The sequence below is a fragment of the Rhinoderma darwinii genome, chromosome 1 (assembly GCF_050947455.1).
Source record: "Rhinoderma darwinii isolate aRhiDar2 chromosome 1, aRhiDar2.hap1, whole genome shotgun sequence".
Classification (NCBI taxonomy): domain Eukaryota; kingdom Metazoa; phylum Chordata; class Amphibia; order Anura; family Rhinodermatidae; genus Rhinoderma; species Rhinoderma darwinii.
This window is the reverse complement of record NC_134687.1, coordinates 371407578-371422521: the sequence shown is the minus strand read 5'-3', so window position 1 is coordinate 371422521 and position 14944 is coordinate 371407578. Positions and strand designations below refer to the sequence as shown.

At 39.3% G+C, this 14944-nt stretch overlaps 1 protein-coding gene across 1 annotated transcript in view; it reads right to left on the bottom strand.

Moving 5' to 3' along the window:
- PIP5K1B (phosphatidylinositol-4-phosphate 5-kinase type 1 beta) overlaps positions 1-14944 on the bottom strand; it is a 162104-nt gene that overhangs the window by 27775 nt on the left and 119385 nt on the right. Inside the window, exons 8-11 of the mRNA XM_075827851.1 lie at positions 4628-4833; positions 2852-2935; positions 2610-2658; positions 256-340 (exon numbers count right to left, since the gene is read on the bottom strand). Of these exons, the coding sequence (XP_075683966.1) occupies positions 256-340; positions 2610-2658; positions 2852-2935; positions 4628-4833 (424 nt within the window). The remainder of the gene's footprint in view (positions 1-255; positions 341-2609; positions 2659-2851; positions 2936-4627; positions 4834-14944) is intronic.

Sequence of the window (14944 nt, the reverse complement as noted above, 5' to 3'; positions counted from 1 at the left end):
TTGTACGTAAAGGAAAAATCGGTGTAATATGTTTACATATGTTTTTAAATTGTTTCTCCACTGAATGTGTCTATGGGCAACAATATTACAAATAATAGTTCTGGTAAGAACATAGAAGGAAGAAAGAAAAGTATGTGCAAGTTATGATTGCTTCACCGTCCATTTAAGATCTCCCACAGATATTGTATAAAACACTGACTTTTTGGACCTAAGAACACAGCAACTACCATAGTTTCTATTTTTTTTTTTTTTTACCTTGGACTTTCTTGAAGACCCTGGAGTTCATAAACTTCAAAAATCTATCTGCATAAAAACCTGGCCTGTGGACTGACACTGTGTCCTAGAAAGAAAATAACAAGCATTCATGTTATAAAACAGTAAATCCTGCTAATGCAAATTCCTCTGATAAGCCCATGAGAACAGTTTCCCCCCCAATTAAATTCTTGTGAAAGCAAATCCTGTTATACAAGATTTTCGCTCAGCTCCCTGGGGGATTTTGATAAAGTAAATCCAGTGCACTGATTTAATGGGGGGGATAAAGCCCATCTGCCCAGCAAGAAGAAGACAATTTTATATTGGCTTGTAAGACTGTGCCCTGTTTTGACCCATGAATGACTTTATTAAGATCTGTCTAAATATAAAATATGTTCCAAAGATTCATAATAGCTTTATAAAATGGCCAAACATAATGGAAACTGCATTTCTGTTATCAGCTTAGATTCAAACCCATTAAAAGGCAACCACCCCTAACATCTACAGAGTATGTTCTCATACAAGGTGTGTATGAAGAGCAAATTTGCTCATGTCTACCGTATAATTGAATGCTCTGGGCTATTTATTCCTTCAAGTTTCAATATTATAATACTAAGGCTGGGTTCACACGACCTATTTTCAGACGTAAAAGAGGCGTATTATGCCTCGTTTTACGTCTGAAAATAGGGCTACAATACGTCGGCAAACATCTGCCCATTCATTTGAAAGGGTTTGCCGATGTATTGTGCAGACGACCTGTCATTTACGCGTCGTCGTTTAACAGCTGTCAAACGACGACGCGTAAAAATACAGCCTTGTCAAAAGAAGTGCAGGGCACTTATATACATTATATGCAGGACACTTATATACATTATATGCAGGACACTTCTTTGGACGTAATTTGAGCCGTTCTTCATTGAACTCAATGAAGAGCAGCTCAAAATTTACGGCTGTCAGAGACGCCTCGCAAAATACGAGGAGGAGCATTTAGGTCTGAAACGAGGCAGCTGTTTTCTCCTGAAAACAGTCTGTCATTTCAGACGTAAAAGCCTGCTACCGTGTGCACATGCCCTCAGTGCTTAGGTCTAAGCTTCCAAGCCTATTAGACATCAACATACATCCATATATATAGTAAAACCTGTCTAAAACAACTACCCAAAATTGCATTAAATAATGGTCTTCTATAGGATGATCCTCTCAAAGAAGATGGTGAGTATGCATACTATATGATGGAACAAAAAATCTGTCACTAGTATACTGGTCTGGATAAAGGGGTGGTCTTTTGGAGAGATTTCCCTGTACTTGCATTCATGATACAGAACATTATTTCTCCAATCCAGTCCCTGGGAACCACAACATGTCATATATTAAAGATTTCCTTAAAGGAGTTCTCATGAAGACAACCCCTCTTAAAGGGGTTTTCCACTTTCTGACAACTGATGACCATCCACCGGATAGGTCATTAGTATATGATCAGTGCAGGTTCGATACCCGATCCCCGCACCTATCAGCTGCTGCAGCTGCCTCCGGGCACTGGACAATATTGCCGGAAGCAGATGGCTCCTGTCAAAGAATAGTGGCCGAGCTGCAGCTCTGCTTCTATTTAAGCGATTAGGAGCAGAGCTGCAGTTCTGCCGAACAGCCACTATGCAGTGGTGGGAGCCATCTGCTTCCGGCTCCAGCTACTGCATACTGTTCAAAACATCCGGTGCCCGGAGGCAGCCGGAGTGGGGGATTGGTTTTGGGGCAAGGTGTCGGATGTGCACCAATCATATACTGATGACCTATCCGGTGGATAGGCCATCAGTTGTCAGAATGTGGAAAACCACTTTAATAAGACAATATGGCGAGCAGCTGATCGCTCCCAGTCCGGCTTCTTTAACCCCTCGCGATTAGCTGTTTTTGCTGGGGAAGCCGCTGTGATATAGCTGATAAGGACAAAATCGGATTATAAATTACAATGATTTATAAACTGATTGTCAGTGGTCCCACAACCAGCTGCTATTGCCAGGAAATCCCCAATGTAAGGCTCTGTTTACATCTGCGTCAAGACTTATGTTTATAACAAATACAAACAGCGTCTGTTAGAGACTCTGTCGTGGTGTTCGTCATTTTGATGGGAAGAATAGTACTGCATTCAGCGCTATTGCTCCCTTCAAATATGACAGAATTTGATACAGAGGCTTCGGATGGAGTATCCAATGCAAATGTGAACAGACACTTAATGCATTGCGCAGCTCCCATCAAAATCAATAGGGACAGTTCACTGGATTCTGGCCAACTACTTATAGAGGGGGTCCCCACCAGACAACCCCTTTAATATTTCAATAAATCTTTTTGAAATAGCAAAAACTCACCCCATCATAAACTAATGCTTTCCAAGAATGTTCCAACTTCTTTATCAACCTAAAGACGTAACAATAAATGATATCAAATTCATTAAAATTGAAGACAATTCATATATTGCATACTTTTCACCACTCATTGTATGGCTTGCTACAAGCAGAAAGAACTATTATGACATTTGATGATGATATAAACACAACATAATTACAGCAAAGAAAAATGTGACATTTCAACAGACAAGCGGGTTATTTACCTGTAGGACTGGAGAATATCGATAATTCCCATAAAGAGCAGCATTCTCTCTCCCTTATGGTTCTTTGCAGGGATTCCACCCATCCTATTTAAGAAGTCAATTGAGAACATTAGGTTGTCATATTAGCTTGCCAAACGGTTAGCCTTAAAAGGGCTTTCCACAGATCAGATAGTCCCAGATAAAATCACTGCCTTTCCCGTGCTGATGGTGCCATTCTCCTACAACCGAGACTCATTGGACTGGGTAGCATGATGAGAGAACCTGTCCTAGACATGTGACTGCGGCAGCCAATCCCTGATCACAGCGGTGATGTCAGTCTGGGACAGGGGATCACTGCTAAGGCCAGTGATTGGCTGTCACGGTCACATGTCCAGGATGGGATATCATCTTATGCCCAGTTTAGCTAGACATTTCAGAGAAGGATGGCCATCTCAGTGCAAGAGAGGTGGCGATTTAAATAGTTGTTGTGATTTGTACATGGTTATTGTAAAAAGCTTTTTTAAGCGATTGTGACTGTCAGGGCCAGTTCGCACTGAGTTTTTTTACACGTTTTTTTTTACGCTGAAACCACGTCGGAAAACGCGCCAAAAAACTTCTGAAAATGCCTCCCATTGATTTCAATGGGAGGCGGAGGCGTTTTTTTCCCGCGAGCCGAAAAAGAAGGGACATGCCCTATCTTGGGGCGTTTACGCCTTTGACCTCCCATTGACATCAATGGGAGGCAGAGAAAGCGTACTTCGCTGCGTTTTGTGCCCGCGGCGCTCAATGGCCGCAGGCGAAAAAAGGCAGTGAAAATCGAATGCAGGCAGAGGAAAATCTGCCTCAAACATCCAAACAGAATTTTGAGGCAGATTTTCCTCCTGCAAAAAACTCAGTGTGAACCCAGTCTTAGGCCTCATGCACACGACCGTAAAAACACCCGTTATTGCGGGTCGTAATTACGACCCGCAATAACGGGCCCATAGACTTCTGTTAGTCACGGGTACCTTCCCGTTTTCTCACGGGAAGGTGCCCGTGCCGTTAAAAAAATAGAACATGTTCTATTTTTTCATTTTACGGGCCGCGCTGCTATACTTTATAATGGGAGCACGGCTCGCAAAAGCGGCCGGCTGCCCGTGGCCGGCCGTGCTCGTAATTACGAGTCGTAATTACGAGCACGGTCGTGTGCATGAGGCCTTAGACCTTGTTCACAGAGTTTTTTGCAGGCAGAAAAAATCTGCCTCAGGCTGTGTTCACACTGAGTTTTTTGCAGGAGGAAAATTTCTCCTGCAAAAACTGCTCCAGACAGTTTTTGCACAGTGGTTTGACAAAAACTCGTCAAAACACTCGTCAAGGTGTTTTTTTCCTCTTTCTGACTCATTGAAATGGGGTTTTGGAGGCGGAAACCGCCTCAAGATGGGTCATGACGCTTCTTTTTACCGCGACGCGTTTTTTTTACTCACGGTAAAAAAACTCGTCCAACTCCCATTGGAATCAATGGGAGGCATTTTAGGGCGGTTTTTGAGGAGTGTTGCAGCGCGGTTTCCGCGTAAAAAAACTTGTCAAAAAAACTCAGTGTGAACAGGGCCTCAGAGTTCCTTCAAGAATTTTGAGGCAGATTTTGACCTGCCTGCGCTTTTCGCTGCCTTTTTCGCCCACAGCCATTGAAGGTAACGCAAGGACTGCGGCCAAAAAACGCTGTGATAAACGCTCGGAAACGAGTGCCGCAGGTTTTTTCTGCCTCCCAGATGAACCTTGCCCCAAATGTTTGTTCATTAATAATAAATAATGACTTACGTGTTCTCCTTTGTGACAGCATCAACTGCCTTCCCAGGACCCTGTATAGACTCCAAGGCTGTGGAATAGAGGACTTTCTGTACTGATGGACGTTTATTGTCTATTGAGTACTGAGAAGTCTCTCCCTCTTTTTCTTTGGGTGGACGGTCAAGTACATGAACTCCAAGTAGCAGGCTGTAGTCCATAATCTTGAAACTTTCTAACACCTGTTAAAATAGACAAAATATTCAATAATGGTTGCAGAGGACAAGTACATGGCTCAGTAATCTGTTAACCAAAGATTTATATAAGATTTTTTTTGCAGCAAGAAATGTATAGAAATGATGTTTTTGTCTATTTAGACTCAGTCATCAAGAATACAGTTATAGGGGAACTGACAAAAATGTACCCTTTACTATTTTATTCGCCTTATATACCAAGCGTTGTAAAAGGTCAAAATAAAATAAAGAAGGATGTTCTAACAGAACCCTGTTCACCTTGTAGTCGACTACGGTATTGATTCAGTCAAAACGACGGAACCCTTGCACAACTGAGACAAACGGAAATCATTTGCACCGGATCCGTCATCAGTGAAATCAATGGTGATGTAAACGGAAACCTATGGTTTCCATTTGTTTCAGTCAGGGTTCCGTTCTGACGGGAAGCTTCGATGGAAAGTCAGAATGGGACTCTGACGCAGATATGAACGAAGCCTAAGGCCTTGTCATTAGAAATATCTAATGGTTACATAGATAAGTTAAAGGGATTAAAGATATGTCATGAATGTCTCTGGAACGTGCCCCCTTAACCCCGTTCCACCTCTCTGTGCTCCGGCTGACACGTGTGATTTCCGACCATGAAGAAGAAAACAGCGTAAGTCCCATAGTAGTGAATGGCAGTTACGGAAGCAGTGTAGCATGCGAGTTACGCTGTTTCTGTAACTACCATTTACTTCTATCGGACTTACAGAAACAGCGTAACTCAGCGTGGTCGGAAATCACAAGCGTCAGCAGGAACACAGAAAGCTAGCACAGGATTTAAGGGGGCCCGTTCCAGAGACAGGTGGGACCCGCATCTATCTGACGTTTATGACACATATACTGTATATATATATATATATATATATATATATATATATATATATATATATATATATATATAGTTACTTATAAATACCATAAATGTCTCAGATGGGAAAACCCCATGAAGACTCTATTGTAAGATCACCACCAGGACCAGCGTTAGCAACTGGCAAAGCTGTGATGATGAAGTTGCTCTGTAATCCACTAAATAAAATGTGATGCACACTGCCCAGCGCTATGGTAAAAAGAGTCCGCAGAGGAGGTAGTCACAGCACTAGACTTCATCAATAGAGGACACTGCCTCCAGAATATGTAAAAACACTCTGCAGGTATCTCCGGAGTCACCTCCAAACATGTTGGCTGCACTGAATGGCCATGGGACAATGAATGGGTCTAGGGGGGCCGGATAGACAGGGGGCCCACTGTCACTGTCATTCAAGGATCCACATTAACCTAGAGTCCTAATGACCACTACAAGTGCAAAAAAAAAAAAAGAGTCAGGAGTACTAAGTAATAACAGCAGCAGCAGCAGCATTCTGTAACAGTATGATAAAATGGGTGTGCACGTCTATAATACTAAGAACTTTCATGTCTTATCATAGGCAAGACAAACACAAGATGTTGTGTTTCTTTTATCAGTGACATTTGTTTCAAGGAATAGATGCTACATGGAACGTAGAAAAACTGAGCAATGAAGTGCCAGTGTGCACGCACACACACACACACACACACACACACACACACACACACACACTTCCAATATCATGATAATAAATATGCGAGAAATGTGACATGTGTATACTCCCCTTCTGTTCACATTTATGGAAATAACTGATAACATGGTCTTCCATTTAATCTGTCATGGTATGTTTGAGTCAGAGACCCAGGTGCTGTGTATCTCTGTGATATCTATCTATCTATCTATCTATCTATCTATCTATCTATCTATCTATCTATCTATCTATCTATCTCATATCTATCTATCTATCTATCTATCTATCTATCTATCTCATATCTATCTATCTATCTATCTATCTATCTATCTATCTATCTCATATCTATCTATCTATCTATCTATCTATCTATCTATCTATCTCATATCTATCTATCTATCTATCTATCTATCTATCTATCTATCTATCTATCTATCTCATATCTATCTATCTATCTATCTCATATCTATCTATCTATCTATCTATCTATCTATCTATCTATCTATCTATCTATCTATCTCATATCTATCTATCTATCTATCTATCTATCTATCTCATATCTATCTATCTATCTATCTATCTATCTATCTATCTATCTATCTATCTATCTATCTATCTATCTATCTATCTATCTATCTCATATCTATCTATCTATCTATCTCATATCTATCTATCTATCTATCTATCTATCTATCTATCTATCTATCTATCTATCTATCTATCTATCTATCTATCTATCTCATATCTATCTATCTATCTATCTATCTATCTATCTATCTATCTATCTATCTATCTATCTATCTATCTATCTATCTATCTATCTATCTATCTATCTATCTCATATCTATCTATCTATCTATCTATCTATCTATCTATCTATCTATCTATCTATCTCATATCTATCTATCTATCTATCTATCTATCTATCTATCTATCTATCTATCTATCTCATATCTATCTATCTATCTATCTCATATCTATCTATCTATCTATCTCATATCTATCTATCTATCTATCTATCTATCTATCTATCTATCTATCTATCTATCTATCTCATATCTATCTATCTATCTATCTATCTATCTATCTATCTATCTATCTATCTATCTATCTATCTATCTATCTCATATCTATCTATCTATCTATCTATCTCATATCTATCTATCTATCTATCTATCTATCTATCTATCTATCTATCTATCTATCTATCTATCTATCTATCTCATATCTATCTATCTATCTATCTATCTATCTATCTATCTATCTATCTATCTATCTATCATATCTATCTCTCATATCTATCTATCCATCCATCCATCCATCCGTCCGTAATTGCCGAAGCGTTGCTATGCATCGGCAGGGGATTCCCCAAGAAAATGGCGCCTGATCGATTATGTGTCCTTTTCAAGGGGTTCGGACATGTTGGTGATATCATTTGTAGCCTCCCTTTTTTAGCGGATCTGTAAATATGGATGGACCGTATTTGCGGACAGCGTGTCAGATATGCAGATGACTTGCAGATCCGTACTTGCGGACAGTAAAAACACTACAGTCGTGTGCATGAGGCCTAACATGGTGTCTGCTTGGGTGTGCCTGGTATCATCTACATGGCTGTTGATAAGCTTTGTAAACATAGGCGTTGGTGTTCCAGCTGCCATGTTATGTATTGTTTATAAAAGTACAAGTGCTATAATAAAAGGGAATGGTTGCTGTATATCTACAGACATGTGACGAGTACAGTTCTGTGAAGTACAGTGCATGTAACCAGAATTCTTTCATCATAAGAATATGCTCAATATATTCCTGTGCTGAATGTTTGTTATTCAAATTAGAAACCATTCAAATATGGATATGGCCAAATTTGCATCTAATTTTCATAAAGGAACATGAGACAGGTCTTTACATCAGAACAGAGTGATCATTATGAATGAGTCATAATAACTAGAGTGTTATGTTTATCAGAAAAGCACAAAAAGCTGAGAAAAACAATATGTTTTTTGCCAAGGCCTAGAAAAGTACTGTGTACAGAATGAGAAGGACACACTAACACGATTGTTTTATTCTATACTGCTAAAAGCCTTGGTTAGATTTCTACGTGTTTGGTTTTGCACTTTAAAAGTGTATTTACATCAAAGAATACATGATGGTTGCAAAATAAGTCATTGAAATAATAAACTTAACCTACCTACATGGGTATGGCATGGTCATATTAAATCTGGGCGCCAAACGTTGCGAAAGTGAGTATTTTAGGACTCTAAAAAAGTGTGCAAATTGGTGATCTTCAGGTACTTTGTCATGGACCTTGACATATAACCTGAAGTATGTGTTTTCCTACAATTGGAAACCTGGGTGTTCTTATCAATATGTCAGCCTCCATGTGCTTTCAATAAAATGATAACTGGAAATAGACTTTTTCCACCAGCATGAATGTTGACTATACAAGATAACTATGGTTAATATCAAAAGAGTGTGCCCAAGGGAAATCTTCTCTATTCTCAGAGACTGGTACACATGCACCAGTCTCCAGGATAGAGGGGATATTGCTATGTGAAACGCCATGCCTACCACAGGTGACATTTTTTAACTGAAAGTCGCCAAAAATATTTACTTATTGGTATATGTATCTGTCTGGGCATAGTTGGTTTCTCTAGATAGTAACAGGTTAATAGGTACACAGGTGCATGGCTTTGGACATTTGTTTGGAACACAGCACATATGCAGAACAGCTCATATATACATCATTCTGCCTGTGGTGATTTGTTATCCTTGTGTTCATAGTCACCATTTCCTAGCCATATTGTATTATACATTTTTATACGTATTGATATACTGTATAATAAAGTAAGGCATTTTATTAGGATTTTGGCTATAAGGTGCAATTATTTCCATAACATATAGATAGATATGCGATAGATAGATAGATAGATAGATAGATAGATAGATAGATAGATAGATAGATAGATAGATAGATAGATAGATAGATAGATAGATAGATAGATAGATAGATAGATAGATAGAGAGATAGCTACATAGATAGATAGATAGAGAGATAGCTACATAGATAGATAGATAGATAGATAGATAGATAGATAGATAGATAGATAGATAGATAGATAGATAGATAGATAGATAGATAGATAGATAGATAGATATGAGATAGATATGAGATAGATAGATAGATAGATAGATATGAGATAGATATATATGAGATAGATAGATAGATAGATATGAGATAGATAGATAGATAGATAGATAGATAGATAGATAGATAGATAGATAGATAGATAGATAGATAGATAGATAGATAGATAGATAGATAGATAGGTGATAGATAGATAGATAGATAGATAGATAGATAGATAGATATGAGATAGATAGCTACATAGATAGATAGATAGATAGATAGATAGATAGATAGATAGATAGATAGATATGAGATAGATAGATTAGATAGATAGATAGATAGATAGATAGATAGATAGATAGATAGATAGATAGATAGATAGATAGATACAAAAATAGAAACCAGCAACACAGGCTTAAACGGGAAGGGGTGCAAGCCTTAGGGAACTGTCCCTCTAGACAAAAAGCAGTAAATAGGCAGCACTCACAAAGGCTTATGGTGAAAAAAAAGAGGGTGCTTTATTGACCCCAAAAGTGTGACGTTGGTGAAACGTTGCACTTTTGGGGTCAATAAAGCACCCTCTTTTTTCACCATAAGCCTTTAGGAGTGCTACCTATTTACTGATGTGTGTGTGTGTGTAACTTGATCAAAAGATGTTTAAATAGAAGTATATGATCTGGAATGAATAGCAACAAACTGAGCACCACCAAAGTCACTCAAAAAGACATTCACGTCCTTCATTGTGGTGTAGCTCCGTGCCTGCAGGGGTGGAGTCCGTTTCTTCCCTCTCCCTTTTTTTAAATTCTCTTCTTTCCCTTAGGCCTCATGCACACGACCGTAAAAACACCCGTTATTGCGGGTCGTAATTACGACCCGCAATAACGGGCTCATAGACTTCTGTTACCCACGGGCACCTTCCCGTTTTCTCACGGGAAGGTGCCCGTGCCGTTAAAAAAATAGAACATGTTCTATTTTACGGGCCGTGCTGCTATACTTTATAATGACAGCACGGCTCGCAACAGCAGCCGGCTGCCCGCGGCCGGCCGTGCTCGTAATTACGAGCACGGTCGTGTGCATGAAGCCTATACTGATATTGAATTGTTGCATTTGTATGTTTATAATACAATAAATTGGGCCTGTGTTTCCTCTCCCTCCCCCCCTATATTTTATTTGTGTCCCTCCTGCTGTGGGAATTCGCAACATTTCCTTTATTTTTTTCTTACAAATTTGAAAAACGGTTAAATAAAGAATTTATATAAAAAAAAACATCACAGTCATGAAGTAATGAACAATTTGAGGTTCACCATATGATGTGGTTTCTTCATGTGTACCTTGTTGTTCATGTTGCACTTGCATTGTGCCCTTTAGGCTTGGTTCTTTTATAATATTTAAAAATAAGACTGATAACAGGTAATAACCTACAGTGATAAGTGCATATAGAGCTATAGTATGTATTTCCAATGTAAAAAATCATTATAAAAGCTCGCTCTTTGCAATTACAATGGCGGATTGCAAGGTTACAACTCAATAATACACGTTTTGTAGCTACAAACAATAATAAGAAACCGAATGGACTCATCAGACATAGATTAAATTCGGGAAGCAATGTGTCTGAGCCCAGGTGACTTGCTGGTGGAGCGAAATGAGAACAATCAGATCTGGCCGCTATTGAAGGAAATGAAATGTCTCTGCTTAGTACATCTATCTCTACCCCCTGTCCACATTGATCTGTCTTGATAAAATACAATCTACTATGTCTTCATTGATTCAGCTTACTGTACAGTATCGATATATATACCAATCATTGCACATTAAGGGTTCTGAAAAAACAAAAACATAATCTACTTGTTATATTTAAGAGGTTGGTCATCTTCATAAAGTTATGAAGCTAGAACGAAGACCTATCTGCTGGTATTTGCCAAGGGATAGAGACCCCTACTTTATTATCTATTTTATCTGTCTGAGTGGATTACTTATGTTAAAGAGGCTCTGTCACCACATTATAAGTGTATGATGAACAGGAAGCCTAGTCAGTAGCCCATGTTTCCTTCACTCTGACACCACAGTACTATTTGTTCTTCTAGAAAATAACTGATGTTTGGACATATGCTACATGAATGCAAGAGTCGAAAGGTGTTCCTTTGTATCCTCTCTTAATAAAAAGCAGTATATGTGTATATATGTATATATACAGTATATATATATATATATATATATATACATACATACATGTATATATCTACACTACCGTTCAAAAGTTTGGGGTCACCCAGACAATTTTGTGTTTTCCATGAAAACTCACACTTATATTTATCAAATGAGTTGCAAAATAACTAGAAAATATAGCTAAGACATTGACAAGGTTAGAAATAATGATTTTTATTTGAAATAATAATTTTCTCCTTCAAACTTTGCTTTCGTCAAAGAATGCTCCATTTGCAGCAATTACAGCATTGCAGACCTTTGGCATTCTAGCTGTTAATTTGCTGAGGTAATCGGGAGAAATTTCACCCCATGCTTCCAGAAGCCCCTCCCACAAGTTGGATTGGCTTGATGGGCACTTCTTGCGTACCATACGGTCAAGCTGCTCCCACAACAGCTCTATGGGGTTGAGATCTGGTGACTGCGCTGGCCACTTTTTGCGGGTACTATTTAATGAAGCTGCCAGTTGAGGACCTGTGAGGCGTCTATTTCTCAAACTAGAGACTCTAATGTACTTGTCCTGTTGCTCAGTTGTGCAGTGGGGCCTCCCACTTCTCTTTCTACTCTGGTTAGAGCCTGTTTGTGCTGTCCTCTGAAGGGAGTAGTACACACCGTTGTAGGAAATCTTCAGTTTCTTGGCAATTTCTCGCATGGAATAGCCTTCATTTCTAAGAACAAGAATAGACTGTCGAGTTTCACAAGAAAGCTCTCTTTTTCTAGCCATTTTGAGAGTTTAATCGAACCCAAAAATGTAATGCTCCAGATTCTCAACTAGCTCAAAGGAAGGTCAGTTTTATAGCTCCTCTAAACAGCTAACATAATTGCACAAGGGTTTTCAAGTGTTTTTTAATCATCCATTAGCCTTCTAACACAGTTAGCAAACACAATGTACCATTAGAACACTGGAGTGATGGTTGCTGGAAATGGGCCTCTATACACCTATGTAGATATTGCATTAAAAACCAGACGTTTGCAGCTAGAATAGTCATTTAACACATTAACAATGTATGGAGTGTATTTCTGATTAATTTAATGTTATCTTTATTGAAAAAAACTGTGCTTTTCTTGCAAAAAGAAGGAAATTTCTAAGTGACCCTAAACTTTTGAACGGTGGTGTATATATATAGCGTTCGTCACCGTGGCCTCTTCAGTGTTTAGCAGGCACAGCGCTATACACATCCGTAGCGGTCTTTCCTGGGATTGCAGCTCAATCCCATTTACTTGAAGGGCTGCGACTATGAATTCCGCAGCCCCATTAATCAGCTGATCAGTGGGGTTTCCGGGATTCAGACCCCCACCAATCTGATACTGATAGCCTACCCTAAGGATAGGTCCTCAATAAAAAATGACCGGAGAACCCCTTTAAGGCCCCCTGCACACGCGGCAGATTTAGTTGATGAAATTGCTGCGACAGAAAATTAGTTTAATTCATCTGAATGGGGTTGTTTCTGCAGCAAGCACAAAATCTGCAAGAAGATCTGCAGCGTGTGCAGGGGGCCCAAAGGGGCCTTTCCACGAAATAAGTAAAAAAGAACTCTAGGCATTAAAGAGGCTCTGTCACCACATTATAAGTGCCCTATCTCCTACCTAATGTGATTGGCGCTGTAATGTAGATAACAACAGTGTTTTTTATTTTGAAAAACGATAATTTTTTACCAAGTTATAGAGCAATTTTAGATTTATGCTAATTACTTTCTTAATAGACAACTGGACGTGTTTTTACTTTTTACAAACTGGGCGTCATACACTTCTCTCCATTCATGTCCATTTGTACTCAGCACAGCGTGATCTTGCGAGATCACGCTGTGCTGTCACATACACCCAGAGTAACTTAACTGAAGTGTCTTAGGAGTGCATAGACATTGCCTCCAGCCAGGACGCGATGTCTATTCACACTCCCGACACCTCGGTAAAGTTTCTGTAGGACTTAATCGCTGCACAGCGTAATCTCGCGAGATCACGCTGTGAATGACAGCATGCTGACAGCAAACTTTACCGAAGTGTCTGGAGTGTGAGTATCCATCTCAGCTTCGTTCCTGTTATGTGGGCGGGCAGCAGATCCGCACCATGTGACCCTTCCGGCGCTGCTTCTCCCAGGAGTGCTGCGTGGTCAGACTTATTGTAACAACGCCTTTTAGAAGCCGAAAGTGAGTTAGGCTGTCCCTCTCCGCCATGTTAGAGCCACTGCTGACAGACACCAACAGCGCCAATGAAGACCCTTTCCGGCTTGTCAGAGGAGAATAGAACTGTGTATGCTCCAATTTTGCTCTGACAAAAAGAGAAAAGCCATAGGCAGAAATAATGGTCCGTTTTACTGATAGATCAATGCACAGCGCCGAGACGTTGCCGATCTATTATTTTTCAAACAATACTTTTCGTGGGATAAACCCCTTAAGAAATACCATTTTTCTTGTAGGAGATGAAACGAAGACATGACACACTAGCGCTGAACATTTGTGCTGTAAGCAACGTTAACATAATAATGTTTCTGCTTTTCCCAGTGTACTAAAGATTGAAAACACTGCATTGTGAAGGCACACACACAGCAGGGTATTAATAATGCTCATGTTCTACTTGCTATGCAATATTTGCATTCAGTGTGCAGATTACAGCCCAAAAAATTTGATCAAATGTGCTCTTGCTTTTCCTACACTGGTGTGCTTCATATGTGTGGATAATGTCTACTTTTCTTCACATTCTCAACGCCCTCTAAATTCATATGTAACTTTGTAAGCGAGATATCGGTATAAATTATTAGTAGACCTTTACTTTAAGCCAGCATTAAATAATAAAGGATCCCTTTAGATTATTAATAAAGTTAGCCTGTGTGTATAAAGGCCTTTTTGCATGTAGTAATTCTTTATCATTGTAAACCATTGGTAAAAATGGATCATCCATACATAAGAATTATTAGAATTTTTTATTAAATAGAAACTTGTTATGTAAATACTTGTCCTACTGTTTTGTATTACTAGCATGATCGAGTATGTGAAGGAAGGATAAGAAAATTAGATTTTAAGCCTCATTGCATAGGGACTAATGCAAGTGATACATTCTATGAACAACACGTATAACGTCCACGGACCGTCGCCCTGACTTGCCCCACGACGGCCGCAGCCATGGACTTGTAAATGCAGGCCAGCGTCTCCCTCCTAGGGAGCCAGCACTGATTTCCGCACCACTTTGCTGTGTCCCGTAGGGTGCGCGTGCGCACTCG